We start from the raw sequence: 19,488 nt of genomic DNA, 5'->3' as shown, positions 1-19,488 counted from the left end.
AATGCTTCCTGCAGCCAGTGCTCTCAGAGAGGCAAACATGGTTCATTTTATTCTGGACTTGGTGGTTAAGGTGTTCGAAACAAACACAAATACTCAACTCCCCCCTGCTCCTTCCCTGTGGAGAATATGCCAGGAGATTGCCTTTAGTCCTCTAGCTGCGGAGCCTTTGGAAGAATCCACAGCAGGGTTGAAGTGGCTTGGACATGTTGAACACCTGGCAATCCCAGTTCTGGACTGGAAGCTTGACGCATGTGACAGATCATAGCACACTCTGGCAAGTCACACTGGGATGTCATGCTGTCTTCATTACCTGTGGGTTGGCAGGTGCTCCATGGTGGACATACAGGCTCAGGGCTTTGTCTGAACTGCCCTCCCGGATGAGGTAAGTTGCATACAGAGCTACATACTTGTGCAAGACTTTATAGTTCTGGAGAAGGCACACAGAAAGCAGTAGCATGAGATTCATAAACCAACCACTTGTCTCGGTAGGGACAGTTTCAGATGCATGTACACACCCCCGTACACCTGAGTCCCAAAGGGCAAGACCAGCTAGTCCGACAGACTGCACACAGCAGGCTTTCATTTGGGCCCCAATTGACACCTCTAATCCTGACTAACTGATGCTTTGCTGATCCTTCTACACGTGGAAATAAAACTGTTTTTCAGCTGGTCACCACTTGCCAAAGGAATACTGCCAAATACCTAAAGGATGCAGTATCTCCCCAGTGTGGCATCACAGGTACCAATTGTAAACCAGTCCGTAGTCTAATGAAAGAATGAATTGAAACACTTTGTGGACTGAAGACGTTCATAATTTGCAAGGCTGCTCTAGTACATTATTCAAATGCTGTCAGATCTCTGGGACTGGAGGCCTCCTTGGAGTGCTGCTCATACATGTGCTGATCACGTAAACACTTTGCTGAGGACTGACTGTAGTTGGCCTTACAGAAATTCAACTGAGGAAAGACCTGTTTCACACAGGCTTAAATATAGTAATGACATGAAGAAGATTGCATAAAATGTGCAATCCTGTCAAAAAATGAGCAATGGAAACAAGTTTATTAAGCACAAGAGAGACCAGTGCCCCAGTGATATGTCTAGAACTTGAACACCCAGATGTGGATGCTGGTGAAACACTAGGTACAGGACAGTTTGGGATAAAGATTAAGTGTTGTATGTGACCTGTTTTGATAAATGTAGCTTTTTTCCTGTATAATCACTGTAGAACAGCTGAGTCAAAAGTCATGAAATTCTGCACTGGTCATGGAGAAAGGTTGTGCTAACGGTCTCTTAGAGGCATAAACAGACTAACATCTTCTTGGACTAAATGTGGTAGTGTTGTGCCTGGCTGACAATAAAACTGATTAAGCCTTTACCATTCAATTGAGTGTGAAGTTAGTCTTTATGGAAGAAGATCAACACTGGTATCTCCTGATAATTAGAACATCAGCACAGAGGTCTCCAAGGTAACAACTACTACAACAAAGACCATTTGTATCACCAGAGAAGCCCAAGTCAAAAAGAAATCAAGTTTACTGTAATAGAGCCCAAACTCAGGTTACTGGTTACTGCATTAGAAACAAAGTTATAAAAATACAGTACAACACATTACCAGTGCTTCTCCAAGTTATTAGTGTTTGCCTGGGTGATTAGCTGTGATGTCTCCACTAACTGCAGACTCCATTGCCAGGGGCTGCCCTGTTACTCAATCTGAAGCAATGCCTCACTTCAAAGAATCAACACCTGCCCTCAATAACCATTGAATCAATAACCAATAACCAATAACCAATCAATAACCATTGAATACAAACAAACCCTCAAAGTAGATTCTGGTAATCTAGAGCTTTCTCCTCCTGTTACTGCATTGGAATAGCACTGTAAAACAGTTTCATTTTGCTTTTCTCCATTTTTATTACTCTGCTGAGGTAATTTGCTAGTTTTAGGTCAGTAAAAATGAAAACATGTCAAATTTGCTTTCACGACAAGGATGTCTCATTTCTGCTGACACCAGGCCTCTAAAGAACATGTAGAAAGGCGGCTTTCTTTTACAAGTCTCTTTGTTTCCATGGTACCAATTATTTCCAGCCCAAACAACTCATTTAGCTTTTTCCAATGCTCCGTTAATCACAAAATTTAAACCCAATATGCTTCTGGGTTCTAATGCTTCCCTACTAGGCCTGATTGGCCAAGATGGGGACAGTGGAGAGGCGATTTTTGAGCTGCTGCAGTGATCCTCCCATGCTCCCCACAGAAATGACTGCTTTGCCCTGCCCACTCATTCCTGCTGCCCCTGCTTCAGAGAGCCAGGACCCCATGTCTGTCTCCTGAGGGCTCACACAGGCACTCACCTGCTTAGCTGCAACCTCCAGGCACTTCTCCCATTGTTCTTGCTCTGCATACATATCCAAAGCAGCCATGACATCTATTCCCACCAGCTGGGGATGGAAACAACCATAAATTCACTGTGCAGGCAAGGTTTCCTACCAGCATCAAGGCAGGCATCAGCCCACCGAGGTCTTTTCTTCACATACACACAGTCCCTCCCCTTCTATGATATGGAAGCACAGATCCAGTGTGACCCATCTGGTATGCAGAAACCATGACTTATAGGTACATACAGACTCCTCACCTGTGGGCATATTCAGGCAAAAGCCCCATGAGAAAGGCCCCAAGGATCTGCATAGATCCTGACATCACTCCCTAGCCTGTGAGACATCCCAAATACGTACCGAATCTACCTTTCCTTGGTTCTTTAAATACTCCTTGTAACGCTGGTCCACATACTCCTCTGACCTACTGGGTAGAAAGAATCTTAATAGGCAGCAAGACTAATAGTGTCTTGCATCAGTGCAGAGGCCGGATTCAACTTTGTCTACTTTGGGAAAAAGAGGACTTACAGCTGTGCCATGTTTTTCTGGCCTGCTGCTGGGAGCATATGTAGAACGGGAAAGAAAGGGTCTAGGCAGCTCTTTGCAATATGATGTGTGAGGAGAGAAAGGGATCACAGGACTTTCAGAAGGAAATGCATGCACAGGATTATGCCAAGGGAGGGGGAGACAGGGATAGGGATGGGACAAAAGGGGATAATGATTTCCATGGGATGTGTGGCAATAGAGAAGTGTCAGGATGGTAAATGGCTTGGGAAGGGCAGCTGTGGAAAATGTGCCCTGTGGAGCCTGGGAAGGCCACTGTGGGGAGAATCCAAGGAACCTGGGGGGCAGCAGGACAGGACGGGACAAGGGATCATCTGGGGGTGGGAGAGGGAGCAGGAAAAGTATAATTTAAAGTATAATAAGTTCAGGGCATACCGGGGGTCCAACTCCTTGGCGACGTGCTTGGCTTTGCTCCATTCCTCCCCTTCAATGAAGGCATCAATAGCTTCTTGGATGAGGTCCAAGCTGAGGTAGAGTTCAGCTGCCTGCAGGGCCAGAGACAGTCCCATGGGAGATGAAACCCCAAAGGCACCCTGCAGCCCAGGCTGGAGCTGGTGCTGTTGGAAGTGACCAGCACACAGCAACAACAGAAAGTCTCTTCCCAAAAGATAACCCCCTTCTCTGCTTCCTGCCTCCTCCCAAGGCCTGGCTCTCTCACACTATTCCAGGACTTTATTCCTTCCCCTCCTTCCTCCTCCTTGAGGACTCTGCGCTGCTTAACTCTGGATAGGGCCATCCACCCATCACCCCAGGATGTGACTTGGTCTCCTTCCCTTGGATAGAGCTCTCCCTTCCTATGTCACTGCTTATTCAGTAGTCTGGGGGCAGAAGCCAGCCCTCACCGCACTGTATTTCTTCATGGCCACCAGCTGAGGAGCCACAGTCCGCGTCACCTCCATGCTCTGTGACTGACCCAAGAATTTAATGGCCAACTCTGCAGCCTGTGAAGAGAAATTGTCAGCAGCACAAGTGATAAGAGCTGTTTGAGAGAGGGATGAAGCTGGGAAGAGCTCAGTCCTAGCTAAAAGACTGACAGTCAGGAGCACTTGAACTATGGGGGAAGGGGAGAAGAAATGACAGCCCACTTCAGCAATTCAGAGAAGCAAAGCCCAGCTACTTTCACACATGGGAGAAGATCAGACAAGGACATAATTGTTGTTGAAGTTGGTACAAGGGCACAGGTATGAGTGAAAAGTATGAACAAGAACACAGCTCAAAGGCTGGTGGACATGGACCAGGAGGAGAAGAAAGGACGCTCATCTAGCCAAGGTCTAAGTCATAAAGTCCAGCTGTTCAGTGCATGGAGATACGGGCACAAAGACACAAGCATGCTGCTGGAAGTGGTGCCAGAGCAAGGATGTCAGCACAGTGCAGGATAAGCACACAGCCCATCATGGCTCAAGAGAATGGCCATGAAGGCTTTCAGACCCTGTGGTCACTGGAGCCTGCAGATCCTCTCTTGTGCCCTGCAGTGATTGAGGTATCTCTGGGATGCACTGCAGGTTGTGGGAGATCTCCAAGGCAGCAGAGTAGATAAAGGGAATCATAGCCCCTGACTGTACCTTCAGCAAGCACTTCTCCATCACGACACTGTTGCTGGGATCCCGCACCTTCAGATAGCAGTCCACTGCCCTGGTGTATTCCCCAGCCTGCTCCCACTCTCGTGCCTGCTCCAGCAGCCCTTCTGTTCCTCTGCAGGGAGGAATGCAGGCTGTGAGCAAGACTGGGATGCTGCCACAGAGATCCTGTAGACAGTGTGTAGGGCATGGGCAGGGAGGTGCGCAGCAGAGGTAAGTCAGGGACCTCAGAGGGGTGTGACAAGGAATGCACACAGCCAGTGCTGAGGAGATAATTGATTAAGGACCATGCGGAGATGCACTGGCGGTACAGGAGACCTGGGAGATCTGTAAGTGGCAAGAAGACACCTGGGAGACCTTGGATGGCAAGAATAAGAGTGGCGTCTCCCAAAGCAGGGAGGAAGGATGTTAGGAAATCTATGCAGGAAGAAGTCCAGAGTCCTCAGGAAGGAAACAACTGGATGTCAGGCATCTGGTCAGGCTATCTCTGTAAGGCATCAGCACAATGGCCTAAGGGAAGAGCTACCTGTCTGTTCCGTGCAGCCTGACCACAGCATTCCTTACCTGGAGCCCTTCTGGGCAGCCTCCCTGCCGCACTCCTCCTGTAACTCTTCTAGCCGACTAGGCACATATTCCTTGCAGATCCGCAGGGCCTCACTCCACATGCCAGCCTCCTGCACAAGCACAAGAGGAAGGAGAAATTTTCACCAGTTCACCAGGATCCCCCACACTCCTGCCATCACATAACACATCTAGCCTCTCGTTTCATCTTGTCAGAGGACCCACCGGAAAAAACAACCACAGCAGCACCATCCAATTCTTTCCTCCCCCAAAATGGCATCTATGTCTATCCATTCACCCAGGCTACCTCAGGGGAAAGTGCTCATCCATCCTAGCTACCTCTGTGGAATGGGCACTTACAGTCTCCAAATGCACCCACTCATGCTACCCCTGAGGACCGCCCGTAGCCTCCTGGCAGGAAACTTCCTCCCAGAGCTGTGAGAGAGCTAAGCTATGCTGTGAACTCTACCAGTTCAGTCTTCTAAGAGCAGGCCAGAATTAAGTTCTACTAGGAACCACCTAAGTAAAGGGTTTCTCTTTGGCTACTAAACTGACAGGGAGAGCTGGGAGATGGATTTCACTCCTCCTCCATCTAAACTGGGTTCTTGACCAGTGAGGAAGGCAATGATGTTGCTACAGACTACACTCACCTTGTAGTACTTTATTGCCAGCTCAGGTCTCTGTGCTCGCAGGAGGAAGGCCTCTGCTTTCTGGAACTCTCTCTGCTCAAAGGCAAAACGTGCCTGTCCCACAAGCACATCAGCCACGCTGTCTGGGTCATGAGCCTCAGCTACACGCTGTGCAGCGTCCCAGTTCTGGTTATGCACAAACCTAGGGGAATCAACATGAGATATAATAAGAGGGACGGCAAGGAGCAGACCAATGCTGGACAAGCAACCAGGCTGGCATCATACGAGGAGAGGAGATGCAGCAGGCCAGGATGGGGAAGGATACATACATCAGTACTGCCTCCTTGGGTTTCCCAGCTTTAATAAATTCTGCTTCAGCCTCTTCAAATTTGCCCTAGGAGAGAGGAAAGAATTTGCCTGCATGCCTGCCCTGATACCATCGTATGACCTCCTCTACTAAGGCAGAGAGGATTTATGAAACAAAGATGTGTGTGGAAGCTTGGGGCTGTAATCGTGGAGCCTTTTGGGTGAGCAGCCATAAAACAGCCTGCTGTAGCAGCCCTTAAGGAGAACTGTTCAACTACTTGAGTGACCAGGGAACTCCCACGTATTCCAGGGGGTAAAATTACCTCATCTTCTAGGAACATGGCATACTTTAAGTGGATCTCTGGCATCTTCTGCTTCATGGAGAGGCGGGCCAGTTCAAAAGCAAATTCAAAGACCCTGCAATGAAAGAGAAAATGGGGTGAGAGCAGGACTATGTGCTATGAGGGCATGCACTTAATCAAGAGCAAGACATCAAAGAGAGCACAAGACACTGGGGGAGGAGAGAGGGGAATACAGAGGGTCCCAAGTGAATGGGCACTGCGCATTCCTCCTGTTCCTGACCAGAGAACAGGAGCTTTTAGAGCCCCCACTAAGGAAATTCAGCTCCTTCACACTTGCTGTTAGTGCCAGAGGTCCTTGGTTCAACCCTAAGGGGAGGTCACAAGACTCCCAGGAGCTTAGCGATGTGGGAGAGCTGGGGGAGAGCAGCAGTGAATGGCAGTGCAGTCAGATGGCTGGCCAGGTACAGAGTGGGGCCAAAACTCTTCTGGCGGGCAATTACTTATGGTGACATGAGGAATGCCTCCTCCCGTGTTCAGAGGCTTTCACAAGGCCCCCCTGCTGAGGCTAAAGGGCAAACTGCTTTTGCCTGCCTAGCTCTGACTTGACATTTGAGAGACTAACAGGTGGACAGGAAGCGGGATGTGTCAAGGAAATGGAATGCCCATGTGAAGAAGGACAGGGGTGTGTGTGTGGGAAGATACGTGTTATCCTGGACCTGCAGCTATCATGTGCATACAGTTATCTTGGGCCACCCCTTTTTTTCTCAGGTCAGGCAGATGGGAGAGAAGTGCTGGGCTGATAGACGTGCTTACCCGCTGTCTGCTGCATGGTCAATGGCCATCTCCAGAAGTCCGAATTTACTGAGGAGTTTCACAGCTGCCTCTCCACCCAGGCTCTTTGCCCACATATAGGCCACGTGCTTATAGGAGTTTGCTCCCCCATGTGCCTTGGCCACCTATCCAAAGCAAAGAAAGCAGAATAGCCCAATGTATCCATTTTATCTTCAGCAGGCTGAGCCAGGACTCCCCTCTCACATAATGCCTGTCGTCATGAGGGAGCACCAAAACCAGCCGTTCTCTCCTGAGGAACCCTTCTGTAGCCACCACTGGACTGGGGAGAATGAGACAAAGGCTTATACGGCAGAGCAGAGAAGAGGCTGCTGCCTGCTCAGTATGGCCCATACTACTGTTAGGTCAGCAGAAGTGACCCCTGGCAATCTGTCCACACTGGAGGGGAGCAGTGTTGGGGGGGGCTGCTACAGAGTGGCCATGGGCAGAGCAATACCTACAACATGGTGCAGTGGTTAGGAGCAGAGCAGTGCCTGGAGGAAGACAGTGCTGCAGAGTGGCTAGGGGTCAAGCCTTGCTTTTGGGGTGCAATGCTGCAGAGCAGAAGGCACAAGGGCCTCCACTGCTGTGCCACATGCTGAAGCTAGGTAGTGTATGCCAAGACTTCAAATTTTGCGGTGAATAGACAGAGCAGCTCCTACCAGGATCCTGCAGTCAAAGTCTGATCCCTGCACAGTGGGATAGCTGTGAAGTGATTATTACCCTGTAAGCTTCCTCCCACATGTCATTCACTCTGTACATGTTTACTGTGGCCTTCCAGTCCTTAGCTTCTAGGTAGTGGTACTCAGCCTCCTGTAAGCATCCCTCTGCCTCCAGCTCCTGCAGTTAGAGGCAATGAGTTAGTGCCACTCTTGTCCCTGCTTGGCCTAGTTGATCCCCTGCCAAGAGATGCACTCACCTTGCCCAGGTGCAGGTGGGTATCGTTGAGCAAGTCCTTGTGGTACTTGGCCACTAGGCAAACCATCTCATCATACATCTTACACTTCTTGTACATGGTGATGGCCAAATCAGGTTCATTCACAGTGATATACAGCCTGGGAATACAAGCACATGCAAATGGCTCAGCTGAGGACACGACTGGTCCCTGCAGTCTCTCTGCATCCTGCCCAGCTGGAACCAGGTCCTGAGCACACTGCCAAAAGGCATGACTCGTGTGCAGCGTGACTGTTGTGGGCTGCAAGGCTGAACACTGCTTAGATAGAGCCCTTCTGTTATGCCACCATCAGCTGCAGTAGGGCAAAGTTATTCCCTCCATCCTCACTTGTCAACCTGAGTTCTAACTTGGAGGGAGCCTCTGGGCTTCTGTGACCTGTTCTCATCTTGGCCTCCAACCTGAGGCTGTCAGTCCTCTTGGGATGGTAACATGACAGTGTCAGCCCAACTTACTCATATAGGCCAGCAAAAAGATTAAACCCAATGTGACCTCACCAGCTGTAATGCCCCCTTTCATGTACTGGGCATCCTTGAGATCAGGTACCATGGCATCAGATACACAGCTGTGTTTGTCCCTATACCTACTAACCTTATTGTGTTGTTACTAATCTAGAACTGACAACATTAGTAACCTGGTTGGGAAACACTCCACTTTTTGTATCTTATCCTCAGCTGACCATGACAGATCAGATGTAGCACTCTGCAGTAGGGAAAAGCCTTGCCATATTTCCTCTGCCACATGAGACAGCTGCACCCCACCCGGACTTCCCTTCTGTCCTGGTGGACAAGCATACATTAACAGTCAGTGACTTCTCTTCCTATGAACTCTGAAATATCAGCTCTAGGTCTCCACGTGTGGAGAGAGTACCTCTGACCTTTCCAAACCCTAGTCCCAGACTCTACTCCCACCCCAGGAAAGGGCTCCTTCTCACTACAGCCATTTTTTAGGGCTCAGTCTTGGACTAGTACCAAGGAAGATGCTCACCTCTCTGCTTCTTTGTACTTGCCCTGCTTCTCCATCTCTTGGGCCTGGGTTATATAGAGCACAGACACATCTTCCTGACTCATACATTTGATTGCCAGCTGCCAAAAGGAACACACATGGAAGAAACTAGAGCACACTGCATAGCAATTTCTTGATACGTGGTAGTGAAGGAGAAGGGGAGAACCAATTTCCTTCCCATTACAAACAGGTATACATGCTATATGCTCTGCAGAGAATGGGTAGTCATTTGTCACTGTGATCAAAGCACACAGGACCAACCCCCTTGGAGAGTGCTATTTGTGTCACAGGTGCACCCACACGGGGCTGCTGAAGTAAAGAAGGGCACAGACAGGATGCGAATACCAGGGACTGACTCCTTGTTGGCTACTGAATGGCCCTACATGCATCCTTTGGGAAGAATGTTGATCAGGTGTTGGTGCACAAGGCACCACGACCTCCTGATGAAAGACATTTCACCAAGCGTGGTGAGGTCCCCAGAAGCTTTGGCTTCTGACTCTACCTTGTGGGCCTGTTCCCAGAGCCCGGCCTGTGTGTACATGTCAATGGCATCCTTGGTCTGGTCTCCTTTGATGTACAGCTCCTCCGCAACCTGTAGGGAAATGACCATACTCAGCAGTCCCAAGGGACACACAGAGCAGCAATGACTGTGGTCTGTGACCTCACCTGATACTCCTGCAAAGCTGCATAGTGCTGGGCAATCTTGAGGTAATATTTGGCTGCTGTCTGTTTGTCCTGCAAGTCCAAAATGTAGATGGCCTTCTTCCACTGCCGGGCTCCCAAGGCTGCCTCAATGGCCTTAATCGAGCACCTAGCATCAAAACCATAACTCTTTACAGCCAGCTAGCAGCCATCTCCTCCAGCTGAGTTAAGCCAGGGAGACCAAAGTGGTCTGCTGCTTGATTCTTCTTCCTGGGTTAGAGCAGCAAAAAGACTCTGAATAACTGGCAAAGCTAAGGGGGAAGAATGAAGAACTAGGACAGCACGGAAGAGTAATCAGGGCTGAAAGACCTTGGGAGAGATGCGGGAAGGTATCCATGGGCAGGGCCAGCAGAAACTGCACATAAGCACCAATGGCACTGGCAAAGCGGGGTCGAGGGGGCTTACTCAGGCAAAAAACCCTGCTGATTTAAGCAAACTGTATCAACTTCATAGCTTTCCAGGTTATACTGCTGCTGGTTATACAGCCATCACCTGCCCCCACCTGGCTTCGATATAATGGTTAATAGCAGCATCCAGCTGTTTCTGCTGCACCAGATGGTCTCCCCAGGCCTCCTCCAGCTTCACAACTTCTGCAGGAAATGCCAGGCGAGCCAGCTCCACTGCTGTAAGGGGACATGATAACTGTTACGCTGAATCCAGCAAGGAAGCAGGACTGTGAGGCAAACATGGGCCTTGGATGGGGCATAGAGGGAGGGGAATGGTGACTGTCTAATCCACTCCAGCTCCAACGGGCTACCCAGCAATCTGGACCCTGTGGAGAGCTGGACCAAATCCATGCTGGTGCAACCAGCATGATCAAGGCCTTGGGAAGAGGATCCTGTTCTGGGACTGTGTGTGCAGGTACAACTATGTGAAAATACATACATTGAATGAGATGACACATGGAAGCTTCAGAGCATCTAGGCATCTCTGGGCTCCAGGGCAATAGCTCATGTTGCCACCAGGCCAGGGTACCCAGGCTCCTGCTGGGGATGGATGGGGGAGGAACATATTTAGCACACTACCTTTCAGGAAGGCACTGCCCTTGCAATAGCACTCCAGAGCCTTCCGTGTGTTCCCGACCTTCTCAAACAGGTCTCCAGCCTAATGACAAATACAAACTGCCAGTTTCCAGAGCCACTATTTCCCCACACCATCATGTACCATACCAGCCCCATGTACAGAGCTTGTCAGTCCTGCCACACAGACTTCTCAATCAGCTATGCCTTCCTCACTAACCAAGAGCATGAGGATAAAGGGAACTTCTAGGAAAGACTGCATGTGCTAAGATCATTGTCCTCTCTGCTGATTAACATACCCCAAGTGTTTTTCTGGGGTACATCTTCTAACAAGATAAGAGGTTTTGAGACAACCTCCCTTCTCTGCACAGTGGCTGGTGCAGCAACAGCATTTTCTGACCACAGCCCCTAGGAGCTCTGCTATGCAAATGATCATACGGGAGCCCTGAGCATGAGCAGTGAAGAGGGAAACTCAGCCTCTTGCAGCAGCAGGTTTTTACCCTGTAGGAAAGGGTGGTGGCCAACAGGGTGGGATGATGCTCAAAGCTTGTAGAACTTAGAACATAATATAAGAAAGGCCTTCCTGGCAGACCAAAGATTCATTCCCTTCAGTATTTGAATGGCGGTGAAAGCACACGTCTAGAGAAAGATTGCAAGAACAGAGCAAGTATACACCAGCCTTTCCTCCATTATATCTATCCATCTCTGACAGCTTCCTGAGTTTGTGTCAAGATGCCCTCACATCATCATATTTAATGGTTTTTGACAGACTCTACCTCCACAATTTGTCTAATCACTTTTGGACCATTTATACTTTTGGTAATAAAACATCTGGCAGCAATGAGTTCCACAGTTACCCTTTCAACTGAAGGCTTAAGAAAAGGTGACAGGTTTGGAAAAGCACAAAATTCTCTTGCGTCAAAATGAAATGGTCAGAAAATGCTGAAGGTAAAATGAGACTGGAGAAATGTAATTTAAGCAGTGCATATAAAATAGGCCAGCAAAAAGAAGTGTTTTTTTTTCACACAACACATAACTGAACTGGGTAACTCATAGCCAACGTTGTAGATCAAAAAGTACAGATGGTTCAAACAATAATTTGACAAGATCATGGAAGTAAAATCCATCAAGAGCTCTTAAACATAAAAATAAAACTTTTCAGGTACACTATAGTCTGCAAACTGCCAGAAACCACGAAAGTACACTAGGGGAAGTATCACCCTATGTTTGCCTGCCCTGTTCTTTATATTCCTTTCTTAAACATCTGCAAGAGGCCACTGTTGGCCAGGATACCAAGCTGTACACTGCTCAGACTCAGCACTGCTTTCTTACATTAACATGATTATGTGCTGTGTGAAAAACACCCTTTTGTTTTAAAGCTGTCACCTAATAAGTAGTTACCAATTTTTTGTGTTATTAGACACAGAGAATAATCACTTCCCTTCTCTATGATATTCACGGTTCTACAGATTGTCTTCATAACCTCCTTTGTTTTTCTTCCTTAGCTTTTCCATTTAGATTATCCTTATATGAAAGCCGTACCATCATTTTTTATTCTACTACGAGGAAGCACTGTACATTTTCACAGTGATACAAAGTTTTCTGTTTGATTCACAACTCCTTTCCTGCTGGTTCCTATCTTCCCAAGGGCCTCCTTGACTATTACTGAACACTCAGCTGATCTTTTGGAGACACGTTGCCAGTGAGTTGTGATCTTTTTCCTGAATAATAACAGCAATTCTAGACCTCACCTGTGTATAATGGATGCAATTAGGATTTCCTCCCAAACGTTAACTGCAAATTTATCAACACAGAATTACCTCTGCTGCTTTCCAGCTCAGTCCCGCTCTATCTCACAGATGCAGAGGACAGGGTAAGAGCTTTGATGCCACTAAGAAGAAAGCCCAATGGGGAGGGCCACTCACCTGTTCATACAGTTCTCCTCTGATCAGTGCCGTGGAGACCCTATTGATGACATCCCCATTAGTCAGGAGCTCATCCCTGCTTATGGCCAGACGTGCTGCTTTGGCTGGCAGCCCTGCCCGCAGGTATAAGCTGATGGCTGCCAGGTAGTCCCCCTGTCCCTCTTGGACCTCCCCAGCCTTCTCTTCCTGCTGGGTATCCAGCAGCCACTGGTAGTAACCCCGACGCAACTTATCCAGCATTGGGTGTCCCTGTTGAGAAATGCAGCATTGGTTGACCTGGGCAAAGCAAGATGTGGTCTCGCTCATCCTGCAGGCTCTGAACAGCTAGTTCATCGCACCAGACTCCTTGCTGCCCAGTTAAACTAAGCAACTGCAGTTAGCAGAAACCACAATGCTAGCCCTGTGTACCACAGCATCATCCGTTCTTTTCTGAAGCCCTAGATACTCCTAAACCAATTTCAGTAGCTTTTCTCCCTCACTATTCACCCAGGTCCGTGCTTACATCAGTGCAACCTTCCCTCCTGCTTGGAGCCCCTCCAAGCAGAAGTGAAGTCCTGATAGGGCACGTGAAGAGAACCCAGACCTTGAATGGACTCCCAACCAGAAGACTTATCAAGCAAGCCTAGCCCACAGTCCAGTGCAGCTATATTCTGTACCTTGGCTTCGGCAACCACAATGCATTCATCCCACATGTGCAGCTCCTGGTACATGTCCATGGCCTCCTCTGTGGCATTCTGTGTCAGAGAGCAAAGTGTCAACCTGAAGGTTCCATTTAGCATTGCCATTGAGCTTTCACAGTGGGCAGGGTTAGATGCGCAGAAAACACCTGAAAAAGTGAACCATCCCCTTTACATGAATATACATCCTCCCTCACCCTCTTTGCGCACCTCAGGGCAATCCTACACCTTGGAACAAGAAATATCTCCTTCTATTTCGGAGCAAAAACTCTTCTCCCAGGAATAAGCAACCTCTTCCTTTTCTCTCTCATGCCAGGGCACAAACCTCCCTGCTCAGAATTAAATGAGACCTTTTCTGCTCCTTGTTCCTTTACTCACTTGTTCCAGGAAGATCATCTCTGCCAGCTTGTAGTTCTTGTCTAGCATGGCCAAGCGGGCACGCACCAGATAGTGGTCTGTACCATCCCCACCCTGCAGAAAACATCAGTTAGCTTAGTCAGTTTGTTGAGTGAAAGAACAGGCTCTGGAATGGTACACGGGAGGTGATTGCAGGTGGGGTCTGTGTCATTACAGAAACTGAAGAAGACAGATGAGAATCACAGAAGTGACAAGAAGGGAGTGATATGAAATGGCTAGCCAGAAGAGGGACCTGGCAGGCATGGATAAAGGATTACGTCAGCAGCTTCTACACGACCAGGTCCTGGTCTGTAGCAGGATACTGGTGAGCATGGACACAGAAGATAATGTGTATGCAAGTGTTTACAGGAAAGCAGTTGCCCTGCACAGCAGAAAAAGTTTGACTCACATGCTCTTGAGCTGCCTGGTCAGCAATGGTATTGGTTTCATGCAGAAATCGAGCCCTTGCCATGTTGCCCAGAGCTGCAAAGCACCTGGAAAGAGCAAAACAGTTAGTCAATAACTGGGTTTTGTTGCCCACTTTTGGTCCAAGAAAAGAAAATCAGAACCTGGGCAGCAGACCCAGCTCTGTAAGCTGGAGAGATGGGGTAGCACTGCTTCAAGAGAAGGATTTTGCCAAGACCCATGTTCAGATGTGCCCTCTAGCCCTACTCCATAGGAGAAGCCATGGACATGTCCAGTGCCCATGCTTCACTTCCCTACGCTTCAGAGATGGCGCTGAGCTTGTCCATGCCTGTCAGCTCCCTGAAACCTTGCTATACACTGCTTTGGGTTGCCATCAGCAAAAATTTATGCTACAGAGTGATGTCCCCAGTTCTAGCATTACTGTCTAGGATAAAAGGGCAAAGTCATTGCCTGGAATAAAGAACACTTAATTCTCCAATGCAGTGAATCTTCCAGGCCACACAAAAAGTCACATCTTCAGTTAGACCCTGGTTTCTGTGAGGGATTCGGCAAAGAGAGTGTTTAAGCCAGAAAGATGTTATAGCTTCTTCCTGTACCTCTCTGCAATGTGCAGCTGTCTAGCTTCCAAAGCCAGTCTGCTTAGGGTCTTCCACATGGCTTCCGTCTCTGTGGACATTTCCAGTGTCTCCAAAAACGCAGTAGCCCTTGAGACAGAGATTTGCAGACTTTCAGTAACAGAACAGAAGAGCACTCTGAGGAAAATCCTGGGCTGAGACAGGAGCTTCCTAACAAGAGTTGCACTGAAAACAAAGCAAGCTCTGTGTGACCAGTTCTGAAGAGGATTGTGTAACACAGGGCCTGGCACATCAGGGAAAAGTTCAGTGATCTAGGTGATCCCTATCTGGGCTAAGGTACTTAGAGGCATATGATCACCAGAAGGCTGTAGAAGTGTGGGGCAAGTCCAAAGTGTTGTGTCTGAAGTAAGTCCCTGGTGCAAAGTCTCTCAAGTGGTATCAGTGCTATGAACATGTGAATTTTTCTTCCCTGGTCAATTTTAATGCCCTATAACAATGTCAGCCATGCCCAGGTAGCTACTATGACTGCTTCAGGCACTCAGTTTTCACTCTGCACACTCCTGAATGTTTCCATGATACTGTCACCATCCCTGGAGGGGCAGCAGCAAAAGCACTTGAGTACCACTTCACATCAGGCTGCTACGGAAGACACACTTATTCACTGCAGTTAGGTGAAAACTGCCTTCAGTGAATTTCTGTCAGTGTCAATGGGACCAGACTGGCCAGTCTTGTGCCACAGAGTTTGAAACCACAGCTGTGAGGATGAAAAAGCTGAATATTCATTCCTGATGGACTCTGCTGCACATTATAGCCAGATCTGGCACCAACATTATGCTCAGAGCCTAAACTTCAACTCTGTATGGAAAGCTGTGCTGCTGTAGTTCATGGATTGCTGACCCTCAGATGTCTGTTATGTGAAGTGGGCTACCTGCCATCACCATGTGGTGTATCTAGCACCTACCTGTGATAATCCCCATCATCAACGGCAGTTCCAAACTCTATGAGGCCTTCGTCCAGTGTGTAGGACACAGTGTTCATCCCTTCAGATACTATCACTTCAGTCTTTCCATCATTCCGTTCCAAGTCTACAATATCCCCCTGGAAAGAGTACCAGCTATCAACACTCCCATGTTCTCCTAAAGTATGTGAGGTAGCAGGGATGTGAGGACAGCACTGCAACAGCGCTGCTGATTTAAGTTCTGCTGAATGAGCTCACACCAAGCAGACATCATCCTTATCTCATCAGAGGGAAGAAAAAAGCCACTGAGCAGCTCTTTGCTGTATTAACTGTCTCCATGTTCTGCCAGAAATGCCTGCCACGAAGTTGACAGATGAGTTCGTATTTTGTCCAGGAGAAACTAGCAGTTCCCTTCAGTCTCCCTTCTGCAATACTACCCTGATTATTCCCACACACGTGAGCAAGAAGTAACAGAAACTGCTGGAGGTAATCAAAGTCTGCAGAGTTTTACCTTCAGGGGAAACATGGTGACTCGCTCTGGAGCATCAATGTTATACCAAATACAGAGGCTGTTTCTGTTCTGAGCCACCACCACATCACTGCCTGGGACCCACTGCACATAGGAGCAATAGTTCAAAATGGTAGTCTTGGTGCTGCTTTCAATGTCATAGAGCTGCAACTAGAGGGGGGAAGAGGAGAAAAAGGCTCAGCTGGGCTCATGGTTGGGCTGCTAGCTCACATGAACATGGTAGGAACATCTGAGCAAGCATCTTGTAAACAGATATTACCAACTGGGAATCAGACTTTTTTCCAAGATACATAGCCCAAACTTCCACACTGTTATTTACACCACATTACTATCCAAGACTTAAGACCTTTTTTAACCATTGCAGTATTTTAAGCAGCATGCTCAGATCCTGCCTTCCTTATTGCTAGGCACATAAGTATATAAACCAAAATATGCCTTGTGCTACTTCAGTTCCCTCTTAGTTGCAGAGCTGGAACAGGAGAATGGTCTCTTAAGTCCTTGATGCAAACAAACTGGGGGACCAAGAAGGGCCATCCTCTGCAGTTCTGGGCTGAACTGTCCATCCTAGGTAGAGTCATATTGCAAGAACTGTTGCCAATAAGGTGAGAGGGTGTTTGTAGAATACACTGCCCTGAAACAAACCTGACAATTTGGAAAGTGTAACCTGACACATGGCATAACAAAGATGTATGATGCCTTGTAACTTAAAAGTCCTAGGCTGTCTCTGCTCCTTGTTATAATTGTCCTCACCCAGCAAAGATGAGAAAGAGAAAAAGAAAACAGAATTGTGCTAGTCTCACGACATACCAGTCAAAAGAGAACAAGAAAGTCCCTGTTTCAGTTTGTACCAAACTGGTTGCAGAAATATATGTACAGACACAGCTCAGGAGAATCATGGTCCTGTCTGATTTAGGCTGGTGTCAGTACTTAATGAAGAGGCTGCCTATGTAGCCTCTTGAGAGGCCTGAAAAAGAGCCAGGAGAGGCAACAGCAATCTTGATGATGCCACTGCCTCTTGTTGAGACAGTGAATTAGAGGACCCAAATATAAACTGAACAAGACTGCAGAAATAAATATAAAAACATATGTTGCTGGGAAAGTTCTCTCTTCTCACATGATAGAACATATACAGCCTTGTGGAAATGTACATATCACTTACAAATAGAAGCCTCTTTCATCTGGTGCAGGCTGCAATCACTGTTAGTACCTTTCTGAAGAGTATCAGTGCAGCAGAGCCCAAACAGAAGCCCTTGCTACTGGCAGTGATTCAGTCTCCTTTGTAGTGAAGGTCTGTCTTGATTGACACTTTTATGGATATGTGAAAGTAGTGTCCTAAAGAGCTGTAGACATGGAACAATCCTCCTTCTGAGAGTTAAGAGGGTCTTGATTAGAGAGGCACTCTAATGCAGATGCAGGCATTACATTTTTTGCAAATCCACACTGGGCTGCTCCTTCTATTTCTCTGGAATCACAAGGTACTTGTAGGAGTCCTTGTTCTGTGACCAGAACTACAGCCTTTGTGTAAGAAAGCCTACCTCCAGCACACTCTTGTGAGAGAAGTCTGTGGTAAAGAATTTGTGAGGCAGCAGATGTATGCACTGCAATCTTTGGCTACAAAGTTGAGCACTCTGGTTGCTAGCTGATAAGCTTGGCAGCAATGAATCAGCCTGTGTGTGACTGATAACAAGCAGACAGGTAATTAATTGGAGATCTGTGATTCTCAAGCAAGAAGATATCTTTGCACCCCCTACAATCTATGATGCAATCTTAGGGGACAAGCTGCCAAAAATGACGAAGGAGAAGCAGCTCAGTGAAGAAGCCTGGGGTTCCGGTCTGAAATGTGAGGGGTAAATTCAGAGTTTCTTCTGAGATAAGGCTGAGAAAGTTCTCAGGGATTTCAACATATATGCATGTATGAACATAATACTTCACCCATCCTTGAACTAAGAAGAGAGGTACAGCCAACGTGGAAATATTCTACTGCAGACTGACAGCCCCAATGCAGCGAGGGAACAGGTTAGGAAAGCTAAAGCCCTGATAGAATTAAGTCTGGCCAGGGACATCAAGGGCAACAAGAAAAGATGCCATAGGTACATCAGGGATAAAAGGAAGACGAGGGAAAATGTGGGCCCTCTCCGGAATGAAATGGGAGACCTGGTTGCCCAGGATACTGAGAAGGCAGAGGTACTCAATGACTTTTTTGCCTCAGTCTTCACTGGCAAGTGCTCGAGCCTCACCGCCCAAGCCACAGAAGGCAAAGGCGGAGACTGGGAGAATGAAGAGCCGCCCACTGGGGAGAACATTAGGTTCGAGACCATCTAAAGCACCTGAAGGTGCACAAGTCCATGGGACCTGATGAGATCCATCCGTGGGTCCTGAAGGAACTGGTGGATGAAGTTGCTAAGCCACTATCCATCATATTTGAGAATTCGTGGCAGTCCGGTGAAGTTCCCACTGACTGGAAAAGGGGAAACATAACCCCCATTTTTAAAAAGGGAAAAAAGGAAGACCCAGGGAACTACAGGCCAGTCAGTCTCACCTCTGTGCCTGGGAAGACCATGGAACAGATCCTCCTGGAAGCTATGCTAAGGCACATGGAGGACAAGGAGGTGATTCGAGACAGCCAGCATGGCCTCACCAAGGGCAAGTCCTGCCTGACTAACCTAGTGGCCTTCTATGATGGGGTGACTACATCAGTGGACATGGGAAGGGCTACAGATGTCCTCTATCTGGACCTCTGTAAGGCCTTTGACAGGGTCCCCCACAACATCCTTCTCTCTAAACTGGAGAGGTATGGATTTGATGGGTAGACTGTCCGGTGGGTGAGGAATTGGTTAGATGGTCACATCCAGAGGGTAGTGGTCAACGGCTCAATGTCCAGATGGAGGCTGGTGACGAGTGGCATCCCACAGGGGTCTGTATTGGGACTGATACTGTTTAAAATCTTCATCAATGACATAGACAGTGGGATCGAGTACACCCTCAGCAAGTTTGCAGATGACACCAAACTGAGTGGTGCGGTCGACATGCCAGAGGGACGGGATGCCATCCAGAGGGACCTGGACAAGCTTGAGAAGTGGGCCTGTGTGAACCTCATGAGGTTCAACAAGGCCAAGTGCAAGGTCCTGCACCTGGGTCGGGGCAACCCCCGGTATCAAGACAGGCTGGGGGATGAAGGGATTGAGAGC

At 48.1% G+C, this 19,488-nt stretch overlaps 1 protein-coding gene across 3 annotated transcripts in view; it reads right to left on the bottom strand.

Annotated features, from left to right (window-relative positions):
- IFT172 (intraflagellar transport 172) overlaps nucleotides 1-19,488 on the bottom strand; it is a 43,223-nt gene that overhangs the window by 7,223 nt on the left and 16,512 nt on the right. The window contains exons 16-40 of one of the 3 annotated variants that reach the window (XM_076332405.1): nucleotides 16,283-16,450; nucleotides 15,775-15,911; nucleotides 14,835-14,942; nucleotides 14,222-14,306; nucleotides 13,795-13,887; nucleotides 13,396-13,473; nucleotides 12,740-12,988; nucleotides 10,821-10,899; nucleotides 10,298-10,418; nucleotides 9,760-9,904; nucleotides 9,596-9,685; nucleotides 9,076-9,173; nucleotides 8,056-8,191; nucleotides 7,860-7,976; nucleotides 7,122-7,264; nucleotides 6,330-6,423; nucleotides 6,030-6,094; nucleotides 5,722-5,902; nucleotides 5,075-5,184; nucleotides 4,496-4,625; nucleotides 3,776-3,874; nucleotides 3,309-3,418; nucleotides 2,730-2,796; nucleotides 2,349-2,435; nucleotides 311-427 (exon numbers count right to left, since the gene is read on the bottom strand). In XM_076332405.1, coding sequence (XP_076188520.1) covers nucleotides 311-427; nucleotides 2,349-2,435; nucleotides 2,730-2,796; nucleotides 3,309-3,418; nucleotides 3,776-3,874; nucleotides 4,496-4,625; nucleotides 5,075-5,184; nucleotides 5,722-5,902; nucleotides 6,030-6,094; nucleotides 6,330-6,423; nucleotides 7,122-7,264; nucleotides 7,860-7,976; nucleotides 8,056-8,191; nucleotides 9,076-9,173; nucleotides 9,596-9,685; nucleotides 9,760-9,904; nucleotides 10,298-10,418; nucleotides 10,821-10,899; nucleotides 12,740-12,988; nucleotides 13,396-13,473; nucleotides 13,795-13,887; nucleotides 14,222-14,306; nucleotides 14,835-14,942; nucleotides 15,775-15,911; nucleotides 16,283-16,450 — 2,907 coding nt within the window. The remainder of the gene's footprint in view (nucleotides 1-310; nucleotides 428-2,348; nucleotides 2,436-2,729; nucleotides 2,797-3,308; nucleotides 3,419-3,775; nucleotides 3,875-4,495; nucleotides 4,626-5,074; nucleotides 5,185-5,721; nucleotides 5,903-6,029; nucleotides 6,095-6,329; nucleotides 6,424-7,121; nucleotides 7,265-7,859; nucleotides 7,977-8,055; nucleotides 8,192-9,075; nucleotides 9,174-9,595; nucleotides 9,686-9,759; nucleotides 9,905-10,297; nucleotides 10,419-10,820; nucleotides 10,900-12,739; nucleotides 12,989-13,395; nucleotides 13,474-13,794; nucleotides 13,888-14,221; nucleotides 14,307-14,834; nucleotides 14,943-15,774; nucleotides 15,912-16,282; nucleotides 16,451-19,488) is intronic. The other 2 variants (XM_076332406.1, XM_076332407.1) reach the window with 2 other exon arrangements.

The sequence above is a fragment of the Aptenodytes patagonicus genome, chromosome 3, assembly GCF_965638725.1.
Source record: "Aptenodytes patagonicus chromosome 3, bAptPat1.pri.cur, whole genome shotgun sequence".
Taxonomy (NCBI): Eukaryota; Metazoa; Chordata; class Aves; order Sphenisciformes; family Spheniscidae; genus Aptenodytes; species Aptenodytes patagonicus.
The sequence above is the reverse complement of the archived record's forward strand: the minus strand, read 5'-3'. Positions and strand labels throughout refer to the sequence as shown.